Here is a 27,917-nt window from a genome sequence, read left to right as displayed (position 1 = left end):
ACCACCACAGTATCTCTGCTTCCTGCCGCAACCCCCACCCACCACCAACACAACCATGCACCACCACACTTCTCTCCTTCCTGTCGCAGCCCCCACCAACCACCAACACAACCACCACCACACTCTCTCTTCATCCTATCGCAGCCACGCCGGAGCCCAGCCCAACCACGCAAACCAACAACCTAACAACGCTTCCACCACCAGCGAACGATAACGCCCCACCACCAGCGAACGCCTCCTCCTTCGCCAAACCTCCGCATCTGTCATCTGCTTTCAAACAGAGCAAATCATCAATTTCGATTCAATAGCAAACTTCGAAACAATACCCCCCCCCTTTGATTAATTGTGATAGTTTTATGCAATTGTGAATTTTTTATTTTGATTGGAAAATAGGAGGAGCAGAGGAGAGAGAAAGAGAAAGGAAGAGAAGGAGAGAGAAAGAGAAGGGAAAAGAAAAAGGAGTGTCGCACAAATAGTAGCCGCACCCAATAGTTTGTGATTCACTATTTTGGCTTTTTGGTAGAAAATTGATTCAATAAACTTGTTATAATCAACAATTATAATTTCTAAAAGGTTTGAATTTTCTATGCGACACTTAAAGTATCGATGGTTGAGAAATTTTAGTCAAATGACATCTATATCCTAGAATTACTAAAGTAAGAAGCTAAATAACGTTCGCATTTTACTAGGTAATGCGATATACTTAAAAATAAATGAACGAACATACCCTCACATATGTAATAAAAATGACCAATTTAGCCCTTCATCAAGGTGAGACCGTGAGAAACCCGGTTTTGCTCGTATAATTTGACTCATACTTGCAATTAAATTCAATCATCTTGAAAAAAAAAAAAACCAGAATACGTGCAATCAACATAAGTGGGACTCAATACCTTCACCTTCACCTTCACCTTCACCTCCAAGTTTCCTCCAATCTAAATTTCCTTCTCATCTCTCCTCCTCCTTCAACCCACCAAACCAACACCACCTCAACCGCCATTGTTATCTTCTTGAAGCAACCTCAAAAAACCCAGAAAAAATAGCATTGTTCATCCTCCTCTACTACCGCTTCACCCACCACATTCTCTCTCTCCTCTCCTCCTTCCTCCTCTCTCTCCCCTTCTTCCCCACCATGCCCTCCTCTCCTCCACCCCCACCTCAACCACCCTCCTCCTCCTCCACCCCACCTCAACTCCTCTCTCTCTCCTTCAACCAAGACTCCACCTGCTTCTCCGCCGCCACCAACTCCGGCTTCCTCATCTTCAACACCCACCCTTTTCGCCCCATCTTCAACCGCACCTTCTCCCACTCTCTCTCCCTCGTTCACATGCTCTTTCGCTGCAACATCCTCGCCTTAGTCGGTGGTGGGCCCCACCCCAACTTCCCACCTCACAAAGTCATGCTTTGGGATGATCATCGTTGCTGCTGCATCGGCGAGCTTTCCTTTCGATCTGATGTTAAGTCTGTTCGACTTCGTCGTGATCGGATTGTTGTTGTGCTTTTGCATAAGATTTTTGTCTATAATTTTGCTGATTTGAAGCTGTTGCATCAGATTGAAACGGTGGCTAACCCTAAGGGTTTGTGTGAGGTTTCGTGTTTGTCGAATTCGATTGTTCTTGTTTGTCCTGGGTTGCAGAAGGGTCAGATTCGGGTTGAGCATTATGGGTCTAAGAGGACTAAGTTTGTTATGGCTCATGATTCCAGGATTGCTTCTATGGCTTTGACTCAGGATGGGAGGTTGGTTGCTACTGCTAGTAGTAAGGGTACTTTGGTTAGGGTTTTCAATACTTTGGATGGTTCTTTGTTGCAAGAGGTATTTTCCCCTTTTTTTAATTTGTTGCCTTGATTATCTCAGCTTGATTGTGCTTTTGTTTTTGGTAGATTTGTCATTTGTTGTCTTGATTGATTGATTGATTGGTGTACTCGTGAAGGGCAATGATGTAGGCGGGATTTGATTCATGTGTAGAATTTAACTAGCTTAGCTGGCTGTCATCTATATTTTGCTGCGATTAGTGATAGTCAATGCCTGATACTTGTTTGGAAGTAAGATCATTTTTGATATTCTGTGCACTGTGAATGTGATGATACATCATGATTTTCAGTTGAGTTGGTAGGTTTTATGCAGTAATGTAGCTGACGATTTATTTGTCTTGGTCATATCCAAGAAATGTAGTCGTGCTTCATCTCCAGTATACATCAAATGCCTGTTGGTTTTAGCCATAAGATTATTTTAGAAATTCTTTAAAGGGTCAAATTATGATGCCTTATTAGTTGCCTGTGTGGTGTTGTCGTTCAATTGCACCTGGGTAAACTAGTGCTTATTTGGTGCAGCATGGTTCTTGGCAAAGGTGATTTTGGCTATTTGTTTGTATATGATAACCCATTGGTATGACTTATAGTGTTCTGCAAATCATTAATAAGTGATGTTTGATTACTTTGGTATGTTAGGATATCTGTGCGTTTAAGACATTAGCCATTAGATTTGTGGTATAGTGATATTGGTCAGTTAAGAATTATCTATCATTCATTCACTTATCAGACTGACATAGTTAATAGTGGGCTTGTTAATAAGGAATAATTGGGGGTTGAGATGGGAGAGGGCATTGGGGATGATAAGGAATTGAGAGCTGCAGTAAGTTTGAGTTACTTTTAAGTTTATCTGCCTGCATTTTATTGCTTTAAATTTACAAGTGTCACACGTACAAGTTAGCTTTTTTCATCTCTTTCTATTTATATTAGCATGTGTGACTATTATCAATTTATCAGAAAGCCTCTTTTGCATACATACGCAAAAAGGTGTTTACAGACTATAGAATCATTAGTTCTGAACTTGTATCGTGGAATCTGTTATGTAGGTAAGAAGGGGAACTGATAGAGCAGAGATACAGAGCTTAGCTTTCTCTTCTAATGCACGATGGCTAGCAGCATCAAGTGACAGGGGGACCATTCATGTTTTTAACCTGAAACTTGAACCAGGATCTCCTGGAAACAGTGGTTTGCAGAGTCCACCTGAGCAACCAAGCTCTCCACGTTCCCCTATATCATCCATCTCCTTTATGAAAGGTACTATCTTCTCCTTGGTGCTAATCTTCTTTTATATGTTTTTAACCTGAAGCTTGAACCAGAATCTCCGGGTACCATCTTCTCTTCTAATCCATGTCCCCTACATGGTGTTGAGAGCCACTAAATTGAATATGCTGTTGGCTTGTTAAATTGCATATTAAAAAAGTTTGTAGTAACAAATGTGGTCAGCCATTATACAAGGAATAAGATATTTCATGTAAATTTAGTGTACATTTACACACATTGCCTGAATACTTATGACGTTTTCTCTTTTGGATGTCTTAAAGTGATCCGCTCTTCTGTTTCAAGTAAAATTTGATTTTTCATTTTATAAACCCTTCTTGTTCCCATTTCATTATTTACTCTTGTTTATTTCTTTATCCATTCTCAATATTTGTATGCACTTTTAGTGATTTTCCTTATATGTTTGCGCCAAGCCAAACTAAGATGAATTATAGGGTCTAGGGAAAGAGGGAATAGTATTTTTGAGCAAAAACAGGAGCAGTTAGTTAGATAAGGCATTCACCATCAATATCAAACTGGAAAATATTGCAGACATTTGAACATTGAATTGACTTAGACTACCTGTGCATTTTGGAGGAGCTGCATGAGTTATCAAGGGATGTATAAATGATTAAATGTATGATCTTACATATTTTTTCCTGAGTGTTTTTTTTTTTTTTTTTGGAAAGATTTTCCTGAGTGTTTTTGATTTATCTCTTTTTGCAGGTGTATTGCCTAAATATTTTAGTTCAGAGTGGTCAATGGCCCAGTTTCACTTGCAAGAAGGTACTCAGTACATTGTTTCCTTTGGCCAACAAGAGAACACAGTTGTGATAGTAGGAATGGATGGAAGGTAAATTATTAAATGATTTTTTTCTTCATCATCTTTTTATTCTGAATACTTAACTTCACTGCAGAGCCTGGCCAGTATGTTGCCTATTGCCTCTAAGTTCCGTTTTCCCTGTAAAAGTAACAAGAGAGGTTATTTTGTCCTCCATTTGTGACATATTACTATCCTGATGTTGTATTTCATAATATGGCTTCCACATCAAGAAATTAGAGCTTTCTGGTAGTCTCTTGGTCAAAGTTACTTGTTTTAAAAAGAAAATTCCTTTATATTCTATTTGTAGTAGTTAGATACGTTATTGCTTGACTATTTGAAACTCCGCAAGCCGTTTTATTAAGATTTTGCTAGATCCCCTAGCTGTTCAATGTCGTTGGTAGTAGGATTTTAGATTTCCTAAATGATAAGAGAAGACAGACAGACATCATAATGTCCAACACTGTGAATTTGAGCACACTTATAATCTTTCAAGGGGTTGTAGGTAGATAAGGATTTTACCATTATGCCATTATGGTTATTTGAGCAAGGGAGTTAATGTAAAGCAGCCTTTTTGCCCCTTGTCTGTTTTATTGCTCTTTTTAATCGTTTACTAAGTCAGATATGGTAGTTTCGGTCTTATCTTATACTGGTAGTAATAAAAACATATGGCTGCTGGAATTGGCATCAAACTAAATTTGTTTGCTTTAATTTGAAATTTATTCATAACTGAATTGCATTGTGCATGTTATAGATGGAACTAGCTGATATCATTGATGGAATTGCGGAATAGTTTATAGCTGCTATTGCTGGGAATGTTAAGATGATTGTGTTTGTACTGTTTGATTTTACTCTTTGCAATTACTGTATTCTAAGTGGTGGACTTCTTTGAATTCAGCTTTTACCGATGTGAATTTGATCCTGAATCTGGAGGAGAGATGAGGCAGCTGGAATATCGTGACTTTCTGAAGCCAGAACAGACCTCTGAAAGTTGACGTTAGAGATGCTTACTCCTAATAATTGAATCTCACGTGTTCATGTTTCTCTTTCACATCTTCTTCCTTCTCCTGTTCTCGTTCCTACTATCTTATCTTAAATGGTTCATATTAGATAAAATGTAAATATGTATACAAGTTTGTTGTCACTTGTCGGCGATTAGTTCATCGCTTTGTATATTTAAAGTGCAATAACTTAATAATTAGTCGTGACAGAGAAATATACTTATTTTATGTAGTGTGGTCACAATTTGATAAAACTAGCCTTTGTATGATTACAATTTACAAAAGCCTCCCAGAATTGGGATCCTTGGTGCTTGCATGGAAGTGATGAACTAATATCTTTTTGCTTCACTTTGCTATGCCAAAAAGAGGAGGGGAAGGGAAAAAAAATATTGAATGAGATGTTAATGAGTACATTTTCAAATATGTAATTTCATAATTTTTTATTATAGGGAAAATAAATTAGAAATAAGTGAATGCAAATAAAATATTTAAAAAAAAAAAAAAGTACGAAGTATGGTCGAATTTAATCTGGTTGGTTAATTTCTAAACCAAGCAATTATTTGATTGAACAAAATTATACTGAGCATAGCCTTAATGGTTGAACTAACAGTCCAGCAGTGCTAACCGTCTCTCAACGGGCTAGGTAGCAAGTGCTGTGTTGGGTTCATGTGGAGAAATTAGCAGATTCCAACCCTACTAAGATTCTTCAATTGGACAAAGCAGAAACATGTACTGAAAAACAAAAGGTTTTTTGAATCATTGTAATATGAATTACTTCGTACATGGTACTATGGTAGTATGATACAGTTGATTGAAATTTTTCTAGAAAATCTTTACAGAAATATATATGCTCTCCTTCCTTAGTGATTTAATTGATACTGCAGTGAAAAAGGCTGGGATAGACGATTTTTAATTTTGCACTTGGATGTTGGAAATAAATCCAACTACCTCAGGAATTACACTCACTCTAGAACAAAAACGCTGTAGAACATGCACCATTTTCAACAGTTACTTCTTTCTTTTGAATCTTTACTTTTTCCTGGAAGAAGCTGGTGATTGTGCTCTGTCAGAGTTACATATCTGGATTCGCTTCCTCAGGGGTCACGGTTAAGGTTGCCTCAGCATTGTTTGCCCTCTTCACAACCACCTTTACTGGCTTTCCCACTTTATCGTCCATTAAGTCAATAATCTGTTATAGTGCAAAGAACAATAATCAACTTACTGTTCAGCAGCTCTTCAGGCTTGTTATTAAAAAAAAAAAAAAAAAGAAGAAAACATGTTACTGCTTCAAGTAGAGCTATAAAGGCCTGAGAGCAGTACCTCTTTAATGCTTCCAACAGGTTTTCCATCAAATTCAGTGACAACATCTCCTGGCCGGAATCCAGCATGATCTCCAGGAGAGCCTGGAGTAACCTGTCTCAGATATGAAGACCACAGATTACAGTTTAAATTTTCAAACATCATACCACAAGCAAATGAAAACACTGCCTAATATATGAGACTAATAATAATGCTATAAAAATCGAATTGCTCAACCAAGAAGCTAGCAAAAAACACATGCAAGTGCACATATAGGCACAGAGACTTAAAAACAACCAAGAGTTTTGCAGCTGTCATAAGCTATCGACTCTGAACCAGGATCCATCCAGAGATAATGTAACACTTTTCCTCATGTTTTATTCCCTTGTTCCAGATCTGCACTAAAACCTTGATGCATCTAATCACCTAACCTTTAAACTTGGTAAAGTTGTAAATTATTCCCAATGATAGAAAATATTCTCCAATTTTAGAGATCAAATGACCAAACGAGGAGAGGAGATGGGTAAAAGTAAGAAATTGTCAAATATGCAAGCGCAAAAAAGTTCTGTGATTGAGATATAAAAAAAAAAAATTACAAAAATAAATAAATAAAAAGTTCAGAATTGCTGGAAATCAGCATAGGATTCTCTATATAAATTTCACTGGAAATCTGTACTTGCATTACACACCTATATTCAAGAGGAGGGGGCCTCAAAAAGAGAGATATACCATGCATAAGAACATACAATGATCCAGTTTAGTACATCAAGGACAAGTAACAAAAAGTTTTCAAAGACCCTATTTTGAAACACAGCTATAACACAAAATGCACAACTTAACAGCAAAGATTTGCGGAAAATGGGAGCTAGATTCCACGTCATGATAGTTCATAATGTTATAATCTCTCCATTTCACAATGATCTTCCCTTTGGAATCTTTTGACTATTACAAATGAGAGTGAATATTCTAAATTTCTCTCTATATATAAGAACAAACATATAGCGACTCTATCCTACATTCCTTTACTACCAATTACATGAACGTCATGAAGTATAAAACATTGGCACATGTATAAAAAATGTGACACTGGAAAATGGATCAAGCAGCCATCTGTTCATAGACTCTAATCCTGAACAAGTTGTTCTTCCTCATATGTAGTATATATTCTTAACTGCAAGGAAACCTAATATTTAATCCTCATCCATGAGGAGCCTGATCAAGCTTGATGCAATTCTACTCGGTTCTTAATCTTCAAGACTGACAAATTGACAACCTCATTTAAACATGGCTTACACTTTTGCCCCAATTGCTACTTGTAAGGTTATCTATCAAATAAAATATCTAATCAAATTTGCAAATGTTGCATAATGTAACTTTCATCCCAACCTCAATAAGTACATTTTTTCACGGGCGCATTAGCATGAGGTTTTTTATCCCAGCTCAGCAAGCATGAATTTGTTTCAAAGGAAAATGGATGGGGCAAAAATAAAGCTTCAGGAAAAGGAAACCTGAACCTACCATTGGGACAAGTACGCCTCTGTTAACATTAGGAAAAACTGGATCTCTCTCTTTAAGCTGAGATATGATCATGTCATTGAGATCAATCATTTTGAGTCCAAGCCAAGGTCGAACAACTCTCCTGCACCATCAGTAAATTCAGTGGCACATCATCCTGAGATATTAATAGCAACGATAATGCAAGATAAGTATGACTAAACATTAGAGAATAGCTAGCAAATTTTCATTTGGCCTGAGGGGGTGCTTGTAAGATAAGTTCAAGAATTTTATGCAATACCCTCTTTTCTTGAATTGGTCAATGATTTTAGAGACAGAGTCGATTGGCACAGCAAAGCTCAATCCATCAGCTACTAGCACTTTCATGTTATTAACCCCAACCACCTCACCATCCATATTAACAAGAGGGCCTCCTGAATTTCCCTAATATAAGAATAAGAACAGCATAAAAGAATTTAATGTAACCAAAGGAATAAAACAAATATATTAACAGCCACCACATCCAATCAAGACTCCTGTGAAAGTGGATCTGATGAGATGCATGCAGCAATAACCAAGCACAAGAGGCTAGGCTCTTTGTTATATTTCCATATATTTGATAAAAGATAAACTAAAAATGCTGTGGCAATGAATATAATTTATTTTATTTATTTTTTTCAAGAGGTTCATGGACCAATTAATCACTGAAATAGTGAATTCAACTTGGACATGCAATGCCTGATTCTCTTTAATTCCTTGTCAAGAAAAGTCAGGAGTGTTTATTGGATAACACTAGCAGGAGAGAGTCAATCCTACCACATTAATGGGACAATCCGTCTGCAAGTATTCTCTTCTCATTCCACCAAGACCCAGATCACTGCTTTTTCTGTCAATACAGCTGCATATTCCCCATGCAGAAAGCAAACAGTTAAAACCCAAAATAAGAAATGCATCAGCAGGATACAAGCCTAAGCAATATAATGCCAAACACACATGATCATAAAGTGATAACTTCTCCAAACAAGTTACAACTGTGAAGTGGCTGACAATAAAATGTAATAATAACAGCAATACTTTTTACAAAGTATGATTTATTACCAGTATTACTTAAACTATTGGACCACTTACTTTGCAGTGACATATTTACAACCATGAAGTAACAACACAGCTTTTTATTTTTGAACTTTACCTTACAATACCAGCTGTCACGGTATTTTGGAGGGAAAGAGGACAGCCCATTGCTATCACCCAGTCTCCAGGACGAAGTTTATTTGACAAGCCAAGTTTTGCAGCTGGTAGTGGTGACTTTGTTTTGACCTTTACAATTGCAATATCAGAATGTAAATCAGCATTCAATACTGTGCCCTCAAATGTTCTACCATCTTGCATGGTCACCTCAATCTGCAAAAGTTACCAACTATTATCACTTAATCAAATATAAGTCTCACACCATCACAAACAAAAAAAATAAAAAATAAAAAAAGTCACACTAAAACCCAGTCATGAGTCTTACAAAGCAGCATAAGTGTCTACAAGAAAAAACTTGAGAGAAGACACAGTTAAAAGGCCAATAACTACAAATGACATTAAAATTGAATACATCTATGCAGCAAGTATTGCAGTACTAGAACTTTATTAAACTTAATAGTCAGTTCCATCAGTCTGCTATACAGTCTCCCACAAGATCATATCCTTCTCAAGCTCATCATTCTAATTTCCTTCATACCAATTAATTATCCTGATATTGAATATTTCATAACAACATGGCACTAGGACACTCAAATTAGACCAGAAGGTTATAAAATACCAGACTCTGACCATTCAGAAATTAAATTTATCTGATAAGAATAATCCTATTCTCCTACCAAAGTCAAAGTAAACACTAAATCAGGCCAAATTTACCTAATAACTACCCAAAGTAGTAAATATTATAAGCCCTGAATGTGAGCCATTCAACAACAGATAATAAAGCAAGCTTGCACCATTGCAATGAGTCGACTTTCAACCAAAAAGTAGTTTGTGTTGAGTAGGAACCATTCAGCTTGTAATGCACATACATGTCCATGTACACCGCTGACTGAATACACAAAGTCAAAACCCTTCTACCCCCATATTTTGTTCACATCCATTAAGTTCCTTGTTTTACAGTTTTCAATAAGTGATTGATTTCCGCTGATTTACACACATTTGAGAAAGAGTCTTAACATCGGAATCTTATAAGATTCAAAGTGAGTCAATTTATCTGAGCACAAGCTTTGACTCAAGTTAAGACGGTTGGTCGCTAAGCGTTCTGCAAGTCCAGTTTTCAATAAGTGATTGATTTCCGCTGATTTACACACATTGAGAAAGAGTCTTAACATCGGAATCTTATAAGATTCAAAGTGAGTCAATTTATCTGAGCACAAGCTTTGACTCAAGTTAAGACGGTTGGTCGCTAAGCATTCTGCAAGTCCAGTTTTTAGCAGCAGTAAGTAGCTTATATCTCAACAACTTTGCATATGCTCATGTCATTTTAAATTGTCGAAAATACAACAAGAGGGATTGTTTACCGATAGATGGTGAGAACATCAGTCACAATACAAGAATATGAGAACAGATTTACAGCATGTTCATGTCATTGGACAGATATAATTTCAAAGCAAACAACTTCCTCTAAAATGAGGTCTGCTTGGTGAGAAGAATAGCCAGATGATGCTAGCTATACACAAGAAGCCTCTTGACACATTGGTCTTGCTTAAAACAAGCAAATTGTCAAATTTGAGCCCCTTGCTAGAGTAGGAAGCAAACAAAAGCTTGATACTGACTCGTCTCCAGAAGTCATTTCCAACAATATTCTAATTTTGTTTCTGAACAATAATTGCTGGATGAGAACTCTTCCAAGTTTCCTTTATAAAGAGATGCCTTGGAAATGTGAATATACAAATTAAATGATATAATATCATCAGTAATTGAGTTAAGCAAACCTCCAATCAAATCCAAAAATTTGATCTTATAATTTGGTGTGGTGTCTGTTAACGTTGTTCTTTAAATCCATACCTTAGAGACTTAGATATATTAATTTCTAGCACATGGGCAATTGGGTGAGTGACTGGAACAAGACTTGGAGAACTTAAAAAATCAGCTAGAGTTAAACCTTGTACTACCTCCATTTCATATTATGTGCAACATCTACCAAAAATGGTTTTTACACATTATGTGCAACAAATGTTTTCTTTCCTTTTAAACTTGTCATCTCTCTCTATCTCTCTCCTCATCACATGCATTATTATTTCTCTCTCCAGTCAACACTCACAAAGAAATTTTGCCTAGGAGTCCGTGCAAGCTCATTTGTTGCACATAATATGAAACAGATGTAGTATTTACTATTTATTTTATTTTTAATGTTGAGGAAATTAAAAACCATCTCCAATGGAGCTAGAATGTTTAGATTTCTATAACTATGGAAGAAATCAAATGGCTTGTTGAGCACTCTGCTTTATATTTAATATAAAGTGATACATGGCTGTCCGTTTTGGATCAAGTGTGTATTAGAAAGCCTCCTGATTATCACAAGGTCAAAGTGCATACATGATATAGATTAGGATTTGTTTGACGGTAGTTTATTTCTAAGAACTTTCACCCATTTAAGGAAGCCAAGGGTTCCATGTCAAATTCAAGCTTTCACTTAAGATTTAAATTAGAAAAGATGTTAATTATTCAAATTATGTATCTTCAGCATCTGACCTCACTCTTTCCTAATGGAAGATACTTACAGGCATCCAGGTAGTGTTGATGTTGAATTCACAATCCTTTCAAACACATCCTCCTAACTCAAACACCGACCTTGGGTGGGATGAATTACACTATTACAGGCATCATGACAGGGTGAGTCTGTCCCAATCTTGTTTTAAAAATTCAACTTAATTTTACCCTTCTATGCTGCAGTATAAATTCTAATATGATGACTAACAAACTTAACTTCTTCATGGCCCTCCATTATGTCAACTTACAAGACAAATAATTCTCTACATCAGTCGTACAACAGCACATCAAATACAGACATAAAGTTATGAGCACAAAAAATCATTTAGAATAACTAAATCTGAGAGACTCTAAAGTCTCTAGTGCTATGTCAAAAGAACAACCACAAGCCACAACACATTGACACATAAAAATAGGCCAAAAACTTGCCAGATTAAAATTGCAAACAGCATTTAAACTTCAAACACCTACTATAATACTATATCCAAATCAAGAGGGGGAGGGGACACAGCTTAAATAAAAAGAGCCATATCAGACCTATTGTACAGAATTTTAAAAAGAAAAAAGATAGAGATTACTCACATTCCCTTTTGAAGATGCTTTCACCCCCTGAAAGTCCACGACCACATGGGCACAAGTTAAAATAGTACCATCAGAATCAATAATGGTTCCTGAGCCGATGCTCCTTCCCATAGTCAATCCATAGATTCCTACAATAATCAATATTACAATCAAATTTTCAATAGTGTAGAGGAACTCTATATAGAGCATAGAGAAACCATGAATTTACCCTTTGGTACAGACAGATTGACAACAGCTGGGCTAACCTTGGCAGCTGCATTGGCAATGGTGTCTCTAGTGAAACAGTTTGAACAATGAGAAGAACCATCAGTAGAGGGTTGGTTTTTTGTATCTGCTGGAGGATCAGGTGAAACTCTAGAAAAATGCAGCGGATAGGGATCATTTCCCACAGCTAGACAATAGGGGTACAAAGATGAGAAAAAGGTATTACTATTGAAAAACAATATAGGCTAGAGTATGATAGATATTCTAAACCTGTAGGTTTATCAGGCATCGAGGGGCCAAGAGTAAACAATGGAACTCGCCATGGCACTGATAATAAGTCACCTCTTGTTGGAAGAGATAAAGAAACTTGAAATCCTGTATTTTAGGGAAAGTCAACACACTTGCAAGGTACTGAAAAGGGCTTAACTAACCATATCATAACATTCATAAGTGAAAAGAAAAAAGAAAACCACTGGCAATAGCACGGAAGAACCAGATGACAGAAAAGCAATGCATCCCAAATTAGTACTAACAATTACTTCGTATTATACATGTGGCACACAGAAATTGATAGGGTATACATATATAACTCAACGACTACCAATCTAATGATTGATATTAAATTCGTCAGGCATGGATTAAAGAATTTTATTACAAAGTACTTTATATTACGCTCTTCTAAACATACCATAAAATCCTTAATTGGCAACCTGCATTTTTCCGAGAACCAGAAAAAAAACATTCAGAATTTTTAGGGTCCTTGTTAAACCATGCAGTTAACTACTAATTTCATTCGGCTACAACACATACACGTTCTTTAGAAATTCAGTATCAGGAATTGGATACAGCGTCAAACATTGAAACCCAATCCAAAATTAAGATCATACTTGCAGATATCTTACATAAAGCAACCTGACTGACTGGAAATCTAAACCTAAACTGATGTTACAATCCTACAAAAGACCAAATAATTGTAAACTCGTCTTATTCGATGATTTTTCACAAAGTTCAAATTGTAAAAGCCACACTTGAATCAACTTTATTCAATCAAATGCACTCCTCAATCTTCATAGCAATTTTACTGACAAAAATTCAAGGTCCGAAATTAAGGAGTAGCTCAATATCATCACAATTGTGTTGTTCTAACTTCCAATACACAAAGTCACAAACGAAAATATAATGATTCAACGCGAGGAAAATATCATTGCGAATCACATTATTGGAAAAAATTACACCAAAAATTGATGGGAAACTCAACTGGAGTTAGAATCAGGAGCAGCATTTGCATATAAAACCCCAGAACCCAAAGCAGCAGTCGCCGCGGCATGTAACAGCAATGAATTCTTACCAAGGATTGGCAATTTCCTCTGTATAAACAAATTCATCACTAATTCACTATCATATACACTCAGTTATATAATATATTAATATCCCAAGAAATTTATAATTACCAAAAAAAAAAAAAAAAAAAAAAAAAGTGAGAAAAATACCAGCAAATTCCTCATTTTCACCAGCTTGTAAGCTTGAATCTAACAAATTCCTTCACTTGGTTGGAAATTCTCTCAGCTGCTTAAACTGTAAAGCTAAACCCCTTCAAAACCCAGAAACTTCCGAATTTTTCAGACGGAAGAGAAAGTGCTTTGGTTTGCTTGGTGAAAACGAAAACATAAGCCCAATTCAGCCCAACTTAGTATAATTTGGGCCGGAGTAATGGCCCAATCCATTTAGTCCAATAGGCCTCATAACTAAAGTTATTGGGTCTCGTTTAAGATTATATCGCTCGCTATTCGTCAACTCCTCATTGTTTAGTATTCGTACTAATTTTAGTAATTTATCATTACTCTGTATTTAAATTGTTTTGTGTTCATACTATAATTATCCGAATATGAGAAACTTTGTACCATAGTTTTCTCATTTTCTGCCCATACATTTGAATATTCGACTTAAGGTCGACTAAAAAATCTCATAAATACTCAATCAAATTGAATGAAGCACAATAAATGCAAAAATATCATGGAGTAAAATCAGTAATTAAGATAGAAAATGTGCATATTAAAACTACTAATTCGTTTATCATAACATTTGTTCAGCAAAATAGGAGGGAGAAATTAAACCCATAATTCCTCATAAACTAACTGCACTACCTTACTTCCGATTTACATACCCAAAATTAACCTTAACCCTAAGATTAGAAGATTTGGTACCATATTATATAATCCCAAAATGTACATCCATCATCCATACATTAATATTCATAACTAATGTTAATAAAATAAACCCAATCATTATTAATGATAATAATAATTAGGCCTTCTTGGGAGACTTAGCAGCCTTGGGAGAAGGAGGAGTTTCCTTCTTATCAACCTTCTTCGGCAACAACACGGGGTTTATATTAGGAAGAACACCCCCGTGCGCAATCGTCACACCTTGTAGAAGCTTCCCGAGTTCATCATCATTCCTTACTGCCAACAGCACGTGCCGAGGTATTATCCTGCTCTTCTTGTTGTCACGTGCCGCATTCCCTGCTAACTCCAACACCTGCAACCAACAACAATTTCATTATTTCAACCTCCATTTCAGATCAAACAACCCCAAAAAAAAATGGGAAAAAACAGGGGGGAAATTTTGAATGTACCTCAGCAGCAAGGTATTCGAGAACAGCAGCGAGGTAAACGGGGGAAGCAGAGCTAAGACGTTGAGCGTAACGGCCTTTTTTGAGGAAACGACCGATTCGACCGACGGGGAATTGAAGGCCGGCTTTAACGGATTGACGGACGGCTTTCTTACGCTCACCGCCGCGGCGGCCACCGGCGCCTTTGGTGGTGGTTTTGGAGGACTCCATTGATGAAGAAATTGAAGGTTTTTTTTTGTTAATGAAGGAGAGAGAAAATGAGGAGGTGGGAAATTGGGAATGGTGGGAGGAGTGAATGAGGTGGTATGTATAGGTGGGGAGAAATGAGGTTGATTTTTGGGGGGGAATTGAGCGGGTGGGATCGGATGGTTGTGGGTTGTGTGGGGTTTGATCTGACGGTTGGGAGGATGACACGCTGGCGATCCGTGTGGGAGAGGTTTTAGCCAGTGGGATTTGAGGTTGGGATGGGAAGGTTTTGGAGGACGAGTTGTGGGGAGTTGGGAAAATTGAAGGGAAGTTTTGGTTGGGTTAAAAAGGACGGTCGAAACTGTAAAATTATACGGAGTAACCGAGTAATGTTTACTCTATAGTCGTATCAATTCAGATTCTTTTCACTAATCTTTCGGTTTTGGAAAAACTATCACGCTAGTCATTTTAAGTGTCTTTTTTTCCGGCTATTTCACTAAATGTCACTGAATAATTGCGAAATTGACCAACTGTCATCCAACTTTTCAAAATTCATTAAATGTCACCGAGTTTTAAGAAAATTCACCAAATGTCATTAATAACTAACGGTTGTTAGTTGACCGTTAGTTGACCCACCCCCTTGCCACGTGTCACCTTCTGATTGGTCCGTTTTTAAAAAAAAATAAAAACCAAAAATATTTTTATTTTTAAATTTTTTAAAAAAAATATTTAATAAAACATGCTGCCACGTCAGCCAGATCAAGGTCCAGCCAACGCAGCAGCAGAAGCGTAGCAGCAGGCAACAACCAAGAACAATCGCAGCAGCAGGTGGCTGAATTTCCAGACAACGCAGCAACCAACGATCGCAGGAAAAACGCGAGCCAACGCAGCGAGCCGAAACGTCAGTGGGTTCCAACGCAGCAGCCAGGAACAACTTCCAGCCACCAAACGCAACCACGCCACGGTGCCGCGACGAACAAGAACGATGCGACCCAAAATTCGAACAATTTCGAATAAAATCATGATTTTCTTACGGTTTGATGTTCGATTTTAATCCCAAAACAAGATTTTGGTATCAATTATCAATCTTATTGAATTAATTTGATGATTTTCATTCAAAATCAAATTGGGGAAAAAATTAGGGTTTTTAAAATTTTGAATCAAACTCTTTGATTTCAAAACGAAAATAACAATTATTTACATGATTTTGCAATTGAAATCAAAAGAAAACAAAGCCCTCAATCAATTTCGACACAACTTGTCGAATTGAAGATCAAAATTTCGTTGTTCTTCCCCTTGTACGAACGAAAATATTCCCCTTTCGTTGTTCTGGTCGGATTTTGCTCCGGCAAGTGGTGGCTGGCTAGGGTTTCGTGGGTGGGCTGGTGGTTGCTGGGGTTTGGGGTTTGTGGGTTTTTTTTTTTTTTTTTTTTGTAACTTTTTATTAAAAATATTTTTGGTTTTTAATTTTATTTTTTTTTTAAACGGATCAATCAGAAAGTGACATGTGGCAAGGGGTGGGTCAACTAACAGCCGTTAGTCATTAATGACATTTGGTGAATTTTGAAAAGTTGGATGGCATTTGGTGAATTTCGCAATTACTTAGTGACATTTGGTGAAATAGCCGTTCTTTTTAATGTACGTTTTAACTATTTTAATTTTCATACCTATTTGATCCCTAAATTTTCCTAATAATCTCCTCCATCAAGGTCCAGTTTACTCCACTTTATTTTTAAAAAACTAAAATTATTCTTATTAATTCTCTATTATATTTCTTTTTTGGAGTAACTGATTTTTACTGTACTAAATTTATTTTTACAAAATATTATTATTTAAATATGAAGTGAACTGAGCCTTACCTTATTATATTCATTGTATTCCCCTAACCTTTAATGGAAAAATGTCCATTTCTATAATTTATTTTATCAGATTGATATGAGCAATTTGTGTACTTTTATAACCTTTAATGGCAAAATGCCCATTTCTACAATTTATTTTAATAGATTGACATGAGCAATTTGTATACATTTCATTCATTAAAATAAATAAAGTGTTTTGACTGGGTGATTTATATTCACATGGATTATGCCAACTGCGCATACTAATTAGAGTTTAGTTCGATTTTAATCACAATACATTAGTACAACAATATTTCTCAACGTGTTAATGCCTCAATACTTGATAATAATGACAAAATGTTTTAATTTTTCACTACCTTAATTTCCTTAATAACCATGTAAACCACCAAAAGTGACTATTCAATAATGGAGGGAGTAATTAAAATGTAGTAGATTATTATTAATAATTAATCATCAACTTTAAACATAATAAATAATTCACTGTTCATATTGTCCTTAAAGATCATTTTAATTACAACTATTTCAACCAATAGCCAGCTACTGATTTTTACCGAACATCAGTATAAACAATCAATAGTCAAACAACCAATGCAAATAGCCAATCAATTTCAAGCTAAGTTGAATAGTTGACAACCGACAACTAACCAATTGCCAAACAAGACTACGGTGATATTTTCAGTTTTCATATATTTGCAAAATTGCCAGGTACAATTAGTTGCTGATGGTTGACGTCCATGATTAATTAATATACTCTATCACGCTCCCTTACATGGGAACCGAAGTGTGGATATGACATTCCACTTGAAAGTTGGGGGTGGATGAGAATATGAATGTGACCTTTGTATCACGCTGGCTCCTGATACCATGTTAGAAGATCAACTCAACAAAAAACTTAAGCTGATTGTTGAGACCCAAATATAGTTTTAAATTCAATCACGCCCCTTAACATTTGGGCTTGAAGTATAGATGCAACATAGGTCGTTTTCATACTCATCGCTTAATATTCCACTTTAAAAGGAGGAGTTTTATTAGTTCTCTCTCCCACTAAACTCAAATACACAGAGTTTTTTTTTTTAAAAAAAATTTCCCACTAACAATTAAATATATTTTCACTAAATATACTTTATATTACTTGGTTTTCTTAAATCTTTGTGAAATGCTTATTATTAAATTCAAAACAAAAGGAATTGGATACAAGAGGTGTCAATTAAGGTGTTCAGATTGGGACTAATAAAATCGGGTCGAGTCAAGTCGGATCAATTTTTAAAGTTGAGTCATATTGAATTATTATGTGCACGCGAGTCGAAATCTAAATCAAATATTTTTCGAGTTATTTCGGATCACATCAGGTTTGTTTCTTACACCTCTCTCTACCCATACAACATTAAGTGCACATAAATCAAGAAATCTACTCCGTGTTACGAAGGAAGCATGCTATTTGGATGCATGTCAAGTTGGACTACTGCTTCAAAATCGGACAAAAATCGAACACTAGATAATATTATATACTGATTAATGGATTAATGGGCCACATTAGGTAATATTGTACCAGTATATATTTTAAAATTGCACTAGAGTCAAATTAAAACAGCGAAACAATATACGAAGTATACATATATAAGGCTAAGGAAAGCAAAAAATATTAAATTACAAAATTAGAAGACCATTATTTGAGAGAGAAAGAGAGAAAAATAAAGAAGATGAGTAGTGAAGGAGGAGGGAAACACAAGACGGTGTGTGTAACAGGAGCTTCTGGTTACATTGCTTCATGGCTTGTTAAACTCTTGCTTCACCATGGTTACACTGTCCATACTACTGTTCGTGATCTAAGTATGTACGCGTACTCTCTTATCTACATACAATTAGCGCCTTTTTTTAGCTACATATGGTTGTTCTCTTCGCTTGATTTTCATATACATATGAACGTATATGTATCATATCATATATTTATAGTGGCATGTACTTGTAAATATTAATATGCATTAAACTGATTAAAGCGTGTTAATTAAGAATGATAGGAGTTTGAACTTGTGACTTTCTGAAGTCACGGGTCATGGTTTATAGGATAGGACTAGCAGTTCCGTAGATCCAAAAATGAAAATTAATTTATATGAAGTATTTTGATAGGAGATTAGGATGGTATTTTTTTTATTTTATTTTTTTTATTGACAATAAGGATGGTATTTATTATACGTAGTAATATATTTCGTCATTTGTACTCGTATATGTAGATGATTCAAAAAAGGTGAAACATTTGATGGAATTAGAGGGAGCAAAAGAGAGGCTTCACTTATTTAAAGCAGATTTAATAGAAGAGGGTTCCTTTGATTCTGCTATTTCTGGATGCCAAGGTGTTTTTCATACTGCCTCTCCTGTCAATTTTAATGTCAAAAATCCACAGGTTCCATCTCTTCTTTATTTTTTTTAGAATTTTTACTTAAAATAACATGAGCTTACTACTTATAACCTACTTTAGTTTACTTTCCTGTTTCCATTACCAAATAATTATACAGTAGTTTAATTAGAATTGAAAAAAACGGGAAGCATGTGATGTTATGAAGATTTGGCGAAAGCACTTAACTATTCTCAATTTTTTTTTTTTTTTTTTTTTTAAGTATATGTGTACAACGCCTATAAAAGTAACAAATTAACAATAGAGAGGTTTTTATTTTTTTTGACGGGAATACAAAATCAAAGTTGGCTAGTACAATAGAGAGGTTATATAGCTTGTACTAAAAAAAAAAATCAAAGTTGGCTAGTTGATTGGAGGCTCTCCTTCCACCCTTGTGAGAGGAGCTTGATTCCTTCCCCAATATCTCCCTACTAGCAAAGAAATTATCCTTACTTTAAAAAAAAGCAAATTAACATCTTTTACTACTAATTAAAATAATAACATGCACGAGTTGTTTGTCATACATGTTTTTCGAAATGTAAAAGAACGCATCACATGCCAACATGCCTTTATAATCTAGTTTTACATTTGCATAAAACTATAATGTAAAATGAATTGTGTGTTTCTTATTTATAATTATGCTTGGTAATAAATTAAATTACTTATTAGGTTGAAGTACTTGATCCAGCCGTGAAGGGAACCCTGAATGTTCTTAATGCCTGTACAAGAGTTCCTTCTGTTAAAAGAGTAGTCTTCACATCTTCCCTCGCAACAGTTCTATTTACCGGTATACCGCTAGCACCCGATGTGGTGGTTGATGAAAGTTGGTTCTCTAAACCACAATTAACCAGCATATTCCCTAACATGGTATGTATGTTTCTTTGATTTTTCTCTCCATATATTACCTAACTGTTAATTATCGGGTTTGGGTTGCACCCGTTATATGATGAGAACGAGAATTGAACCACTTTTAAAGCAACAAGATATTCTTCTATCTTGATTAAATTCACTTGTTATTGATAATGGAAAAGAAAAATTATATACACTAGGTGCATTGTATACTCAAGGGTATGTTCTAACTAATTCAATTAAATATCAAATGAGCAAAAAAAAAACACTTTTGAGTGCAGCTACCTTTATATTCATTCGGGTGCATATAAAAGGTGTTGTGATAAACTGATAATAGTACACTGAACACAAATTTTCTTGATTATTACTTTAAATATTTAGGTTAATTTTTAAAATATTCGAGCTTTTGCAGATGTGGTATTTGATTTCAAAAATTTTGGCTGAAGAGGCTGCGTGGAAGTTTGCCAAAGACCATGATCTTGATTTGGTTACAATGAACCCAGGCATGGTGATAGGTCCTATGTTGCAGCCAAATCTTAATGAAAGCGTGGCTCTAATTTTCAACTTGATCAACGGTTTGCATAAATTTTTATCTAGTGATCCAGTTAGTGTTTTATTGTGTTAAATTTTGTAGCTCTAAACGATTGTAACCTGTAACAATTACTCCTTGTTAGGGGCACAAACATATCCAAATGAGGCATTACCATGGGTGCACATCCAAGATGTCGCGGAAGCTCACATTCGTGCATTCGAGCTCCCTTCTGCCAAGGGAAGGTATATTTTAGTCGAAAGTGTGGCTCATTACTCAGAGATAGTCAAGTTGTTACATGATATCTACCCTTCTATTCAACTTCCTGAAAAGTGAGTGTCTTTAATTAATTAGTTGTACTAGTAGTAAAATTGATGCATTTGTTATCATATTTTACGTCTTGTAACCTTTAATATTGTATTGGTTTTCAATTAGGTGTGTGGATGATGAACCATTGGCAAAAACATTCCGGGTTTCGAAAGCTAAAGCTGAAAGCCTTGGCATTCAATATATTCCTCTTAAAGACAGTGTTAAGGATACTGTTGAAAAGCTCAGGGAGAAGAAGTTGATTGATATTCCCAGTGCTACTTAATTTGGAATTTTGGATCTCATTGCTGGAGGAATTGAATGAGAATGTTACATTTTGCATAATAGAATAAGGAAGTGACAGAAATATTACAATTAATATTTTGTAGGAATTATGCAAGATTGTTAATTATTCTGTAAAATGAATTACATTAAGAAAAACGTTACTTGTTTTATAGATTAAGGCCCTGTTTAATTCCCTTATTGTTGTTTATCTGGACTTATTTGATCTGGTCTGATCTGATCTGATCTGATCTGGTCTGGTCTAATTTGATTTGATCTTATTTTCTGATTTGACCAAACTTTAACTTTAAGTGTACAATAATTTGTAAGGAAAAAATTATATCAAGTGGGATCTTGTTAGATTCATAATAATGTGTATTATATTAATATGTAATTTTCATAATTTTTTTCATTACGAAATTAAAGATATTTAGCGATAAAAAATTGCACATAAAACAATGATCTGATCCGAACTTATTTTTTCTGAAATGATTTGATCTAAACTTAGTTTTTCTGATCTGAACTTAATTTTTCTGAAATAAGTAAAAATAGGTTGAACTAAACAGGGCCTAATTGTTACAATTATTTTTATATACAAATGAAATAAAATAATTATATAATACTCCCTCCGTCCCCTAATACAAAGCCTCATTTCCTTTGGGTAAACCAAAATACAATGCTTCTTTCTATTTAAAGGTTATATTTTTTGACATTATTACCCTCTTTTTATTGAATTGTCATCTTTTTTTCTTTACTTTTTTGTATTTTTTAACATCAATTTCCAACACTTTCTCTCTCTATCTGTTCAATTATTCCCAACTACTTTTTCTTTCAATCTATCTCTCTCTAACCCCACATGCACATATGTACTTTTAATCATTAGCTTAAAAGCAAAAACTAAAAGAGGCTTTGTATTAGGGGAGGGAGGGAGTAGCATACAGAGGCATAAAGCAATATAAAAACTACTCCATATTCAGAAATTCAATAGCAGTGTTAGATCTCACCTACCTAGTACTCTGTATTATAGATTAAGTAATTGTGTTTGTGACAATTATGTTTTAAAAAAAAAACTAAAATAATTATATACTCACATATAGAGATATATACAAGCTGCTCTGTATTAATCTATAAATAATACTCCGTACTAAAACAACAACCACTGATATTATTGCTAACCTCACATGTACACATGTCACTCCCTCATGAAAATTTTTCCTGTTTAAATAAAAATAATAGCATCATAATTTTTTTATTTTTTTTTAGGTTAAAGCTGTTTTTATTTCTTTGACTATTTTTTCCTCTAGATAAGTGTGTATAGTCTCTAATACTATTTTTATCATTGAGTAAAATTATTTGGCATTTTTTTATTTGATAATACTTTCTCTTTATAACATCCGCATTCTCAATCTATATATCTATATATATATGCCTATACTAAAATAGAGTTTTTTAAAGAGGCAATTTTCCCTCCTAAACTCTACTTTATATATATTATTTTTGTAAAATTATTAATTTGTCTAGGAACTATATTATTTGATAATTAATTATTATAATTAACTTTTGAGCTACATTTTTCTAGATAATTCTACATTTGAATTTCAAATACCAATTTTTATAAACCGAGTATGACTAGGAAAACATCTAGTTAGTGTTATATTTCACCTACCTAGTATAAGTAATTGTGACATTTATGTTTATACAAATGAAGTAAAATAGTCATACTCGCGTACAGAGCAATATAAAATATTTTATACTTCATACGTAATGTTTATTACTATAAATAGCGCTTAAAGTTTTCACCTACTTATTAGAGTTTATACAAAAGTTTTACAAAGATTTCACACTACCATATTTACACATGATTTTTTTAATTTTATTTTTTTATCTCATCACACAAGTCCCTATATTAATTTTACCCTCTATCCATCTTTAATTCCGTATCTTTCCCTTTTTATTAATATTTGAGAGAAATAACGTATTTTGTATGTGGCTGGCCTATCATGTGCTCAGTTGTAAAAGAACTATTGTAATATTGATTGAGTGTAACACTGACGAAGTAAACCCGGTTTCATATTAGAATTTTTGCGGGAGAAGAATATACTCAATATCTTTCTTAATTAATATCATCACTTGTAAGAATTCAATCAGAGAGAAAGAGAGAGATGAGTGGACACGGGCAGGTCGTGTGTGTAACAGGAGCATCTGGCTTCATTGCTTCATGGCTTGTCAAACTCTTGCTTCACCATGGTTACACTATCCATGCCATTGTTCGTGACCCAAGTAATTCTTTTTTTTTATTATTTTTTTTTAATTTTGTAAATTCAATATGATTTGTTTTGGACATTTCATTTGGGGTAAATTGTTAGAATTGGACCAACATTTTAATTATTAACCAATTATTCTTTATTCAATTTGATTTTAGAAAATTAGAAGTATCTTAAGAATTCCATTGATATAATTGTTTTGTCAGATGATCAAACAAAGGTTGAACATTTGTTGGGGTTAGAAGGTGCAAAAGAAAGACTTCACCTATTTAAAGCAAATTTAATTGAAGTGGGTTCTTTTGATTCTGCTATTTCTGGTTGTCATGGTGTTTTTCATACTGCTTCTCCTGTTCCTTTTGCTGTCGAAGATCCCCAGGTTCTTTTTTGTTTCTTCAGAATTTTCTTATTGTCCGTTTACTTAATCTAATTTAATAATTAGTATGCGTGCCAAAAAGATATGTCGCGATCATAAAAAAAAATTGGAGGAAGTTTTAACATCAATGATGGAATTTTAGGACTCTTAGAAGACTTAAAACAATGAGCAACTCAGAAAATACTAGGTAATGAGTGTTAAATAGAGGAAGCATTTGGTAATTTCGTGTACGTGGGGGATGAGACTCGAACTTGAGACCGGGTGGATGGATTAACGAAAGGTTCTCATAGATGGTCATATGGAGGTGACTTTAGAATCTCAACATTTGTCTTGTGTAATGATAGTAAGTTCTTTTTTTTGTCCGGGAAGTGCATACCCCATTTCTTGTCAATCTATCATGGTTTGTTATCAATTTGTACAGTGATTATTGTAGCAACTTATTTTTTTTCCAAGTGGACTAGTAGTGTTTATACGTGTATCATCGGCGTCATTACATGAAAATGGCGCTAAGGATGAGGTTGCATACATTTGAACTGCCACAAATGTTACCAAAGAGTGACAGATATTATGAACTCTAAGTTTGATACCTAATAGTTCATGATATTACAAATTTATTCACTTATGGAGTAATTATGAAATTTCATAGCTAAAGTAATTGTCCTTGCTTTGGTTTTTCAAAGGATTGTGGTCTGCACAATATTAAAATATATTGACTATATATTTTAATATTTCATTCACGTTGTAAATTAAAACTTGATAATCATGTCTAAGGTTGTCTATCTAATTCCTGTATCCGATTTTATGTTTGGGGGAAGATTGATCCTTCCATTATTCTTGTACTTCTTTATTTCAATTTCATAGAATATGAAGGCGTGATTTATGGTGGTTGTGACTTTCAATATTTTAAGCTATCTATTCGACTATTCCTCAATTTTTCTAAGTACTTTGTAATTGGCAGGCTGATTTGGTTGATCCAGCAATCAAGGGAACAATCAACGTTCTTACCTCTTGTAAAAAGTTTTCTTCCGTTAAAAGAGTGGTTTTGACATCTTCAATGGCTGCAGTTTTGTTCACTGGAAAGCCTTGAGCTCCTGAGGTTGTTGTCGACGAAAGTTGGTTTTCTGATCCAGAGTTGTGCAAGGAATCAATTATGGTACGTCTATTATCTGTCGTAAAACATAACACTTATTCCAGGAAAATTATGTGGTACATTATTGAAGGGGTAGGATGTAGAAGCTAAACTAGTAATTTTATGCTGTTTAGAGTGCTCTTGCTAACTATATCTGCTCGCTAAAAGATTTTGCATTCTGGGATTTGCTCATGAGATGATTGACTGCCCTGATCATATCACTCTTTCGAGGCAGTTTAAATCTTTTCTAGTGTTTTTATGTGTTACTTCCTCTCTTTTGCAACTACATTAGCTTTTGGAGGCCTTTATGTGATGGTCTTTAGTCCTTTGTTTTCTATTATATATACTCTGTAATTGATTTATGTGATCTCCTTGGCTGGTACAGTCCGTACCGATGTGGTATAGGATTTCCAAGACCTTGGCTGAAGATGCTGCCTGGAAATTTTGCAAAGAGAATGGTATCGAATTGATCTCGATGAACCCAGGCATGGTTATTGGTCCTATGTTGCAACCAACACTTAATGGATCTGTAGCTTTAATTTTCAACTTAGTCGGTGTGTATTTCCTTATATCACGGTCCAGTATTAATCCTTGAAAGTAGGCATTACTGCATTAACTTATGCATATTTCTTGTTTTTCTCTGTACTATACAGGGGAAAAAACATTTCCAAATGCAGCCTTTGGTTTGGTCCATGTTAAGGATGTGGTAACTGCACATATCTTAGCATTTGAGGTCCCTTCAGCTTCTGGGAGGTACGTTTTGGTCGAAACTGTTGCTCATTGTTCTGAGATCGTGAGGATTTTACAAGAACTCTACCCCTCACTCTCACTTCCAGATAAGTGAGTTTCCTTTTCCTTTTGATTTATCATAGAAATTTACCTATACTTTCAAATGTCATCCGCTCTTCTGAATCCTCCGTGAAAATTATCTTCAGGTGTGCTGACGACAAACCTTTGGCACCAACATACCAGGTTTCCAAAGAGAAAGTTAAAAGTTTGGGCATAAGCTTTATTCCCTTTGAAGTAACCCTCAAAGAGACGGTTGAAAACTTGATGGAGAAGGGCCTTTTGAGCTTTAAGTGTAAGTAGGGGGTTACCGGGGGTTGATAATTATTGATAAATAAACTGTCATAATCTCCAGAGGTGAAAGTCTGTCTTAATTTGAGTTTATATTGAATAACAATGCTAATCTGATGAACTTCTGTCTTGTATTGAGTTACCATACTGAAATAATCGTCAAGCTTGTGCTGATGTTATTTCCTTTTTAACTATCTGGTGAAAAAACTACTCTAGTGTTTGATAAATCCTTTTATTTTGGGGAAGGTGGGGGTGGGTGGGTGTTGGGGGTTGAATTTGATATATGAAAAGATTTTATGGCAACAATTTCCATTTTTAAACCTAGAGACGAGTATGAACATAGTCCTGGTACTGGCAGGCTGGTAACTGAGTTGAAGAACATGACGCCAAAAGAGCAAGAGTGATTGCCTTTGTTAAATTGGCTACCTGATGTCAAATTCGTCACACCTCCTGTCTTAGACTCCGGTGCATGTTTTCAAATGTTACCCTCTTCGGCTCTTTGCAATGCTACACCAACTATATGTGTGTGCTCCCACAAGGCGCGCTTCTAACGGTCAAGAAGCTGCGTCATTGAGGCATTCCACGGAACAAAGAAAACAAAGTGAGGTTTAAAAGTCTGGGGAGTGGTACAGCAGAAAGTGAACGGAAGACAATTAGTAAGTACTAGATTAGTGCCCGTTCGATGTACGGTAGTGTAGGGAATATTTCAAATATCAACTTTGAGCCCCACTGTGATCAACTACGCATGATGATAAGTAGACCTGTTTAACGGACTGGGTTTAAAATAAAATGGGCTCGGTCGGGCCAAGACTAATCTCAAATAGGCCAGACTGGTTCATGTGCCATTGGGCCCAATCCATCCCAACCCATTCAAACTTTGTAAACAAAGTGCAACACATGAAGTAAACACAAGTTAAAAATGTCTTATAAAGGGTCTTTAAAGGGCCTTATATTATAGAGCCAAAAGCTATTACTAGACCTGTTCAATGGGTTCGCAGTCTACTAAAAGCCTCACCAGCCCGTTTATAAAAGGGTTTTTCGAGTCCAATATTTAAATGGATTGGACTTTTAAAGGGTCACCAAATAATGGGCCTTTAAAGGTTTGGATCAAACTTTAAAAGGGCTAAAATAGGGTAACTCTTATGAGGTTTTTTTTTTATTTTTTTTATTTTTTATTTTTTATCCTAATTCCTCTCTCTATATATGATTCTCCTAACTACTCACTTCACTAAAATTAAAACCTTGAAAAAAATTTCCCAAATTTCCCCCAAATTATAAACCCTAAAAAATTTCCCCAAATTCCCCCTCTTCCTAATTCGTACAATGTGTCATCAATTGCCGTATTTCTTCTTGCTCGCAGCTCTCAATCGTCTTGCTTGCCCTAAATATTGGGGAAGCAACAATCTTGTTGCTAGATTCTTGTCGAATTTGTCTCAATTTCGTGTGTCGGAAATTAGTAGGCTTTATACTCTTATTAAGGATCCGGACCCCTTGTTTTATAATACAAAGGATAGGAATTCTCGTATGTTTAATAAGGTAATTCTCTTTGTGAGTACTAATAAAAGTGATGAAAATGATTTATTTGTGTATTAGATTTTAATTCGATGAGTTAACTAGCTTCCCTAATATTAACTTTGCTGATTTTTTGTTTTTATTAGTACTCGCAAAGATAATTACCTTATCAAACATACTAGAATTTCTATTCTTTGTATTAAAAAAACAAGGGGTCAGGATCCTTAATAAGAGTATAAAGCCTACTAATTTCTAACACACGAGATCGAGACAAATTCGGTAAGAATCTAGCAACAAGATTGTTGCTTCCCTGATATTTA

The 27,917-nt window shown here is 35.0% G+C and overlaps 3 protein-coding genes and 1 pseudogene across 3 annotated transcripts; 2 read left to right on the top strand and 2 right to left on the bottom strand.

The window, feature by feature from the left end:
* The first annotated feature begins 675 nt into the window (after nt 1-675).
* On the top strand, nt 676-5,208 carry LOC110736873 (autophagy-related protein 18a-like). Its single transcript, XM_021917206.1, has 4 exons — nt 676-1,813; nt 2,856-3,063; nt 3,793-3,919; nt 4,785-5,208. Exons 1-4 carry the CDS (start codon nt 1,133-1,135, stop codon nt 4,879-4,881), a joined length of 1,113 nt encoding a protein of 370 aa, XP_021772898.1. The 5' UTR covers nt 676-1,132; the 3' UTR covers nt 4,882-5,208.
* A 409-nt stretch (nt 5,209-5,617) lies between these two features.
* LOC110736872 (putative protease Do-like 14) lies at nt 5,618-13,865 on the bottom strand. Its single transcript, XM_021917205.1, has 11 exons — nt 13,698-13,865; nt 13,466-13,574; nt 12,478-12,582; nt 12,212-12,394; nt 12,004-12,131; nt 8,870-9,081; nt 8,497-8,578; nt 7,982-8,124; nt 7,705-7,825; nt 6,208-6,300; nt 5,618-6,076 (listed from the first exon to the last, which is right to left on the bottom strand). The coding sequence occupies exons 1-11, from the start codon at nt 13,710-13,712 to the stop codon at nt 5,960-5,962; spliced, it is 1,308 nt and encodes a 435-aa protein (XP_021772897.1). The 5' UTR covers nt 13,713-13,865; the 3' UTR covers nt 5,618-5,959.
* A 386-nt stretch (nt 13,866-14,251) lies between these two features.
* On the bottom strand, nt 14,252-15,442 carry LOC110736874 (histone H2A.1-like). The gene is made up of 2 exons (XM_021917207.1): nt 14,843-15,442; nt 14,252-14,745 (listed from the first exon to the last, which is right to left on the bottom strand). The coding sequence occupies exons 1-2, from the start codon at nt 15,047-15,049 to the stop codon at nt 14,512-14,514; spliced, it is 441 nt and encodes a 146-aa protein (XP_021772899.1). The 5' UTR covers nt 15,050-15,442; the 3' UTR covers nt 14,252-14,511.
* A 3,024-nt stretch (nt 15,443-18,466) lies between these two features.
* On the top strand, nt 18,467-26,276 carry LOC110736875 (annotated as a pseudogene).
* The last annotated feature ends 1,641 nt before the right edge of the window (nt 26,277-27,917 follow it).

The sequence above is a fragment of the Chenopodium quinoa genome, unplaced genomic scaffold, assembly GCF_001683475.1.
Source record: "Chenopodium quinoa cultivar QQ74 unplaced genomic scaffold, ASM168347v1, whole genome shotgun sequence".
Classification (NCBI taxonomy): domain Eukaryota; kingdom Viridiplantae; phylum Streptophyta; class Magnoliopsida; order Caryophyllales; family Amaranthaceae; genus Chenopodium; species Chenopodium quinoa.
This window is presented reverse-complemented; position numbering and strand designations above follow the sequence as displayed.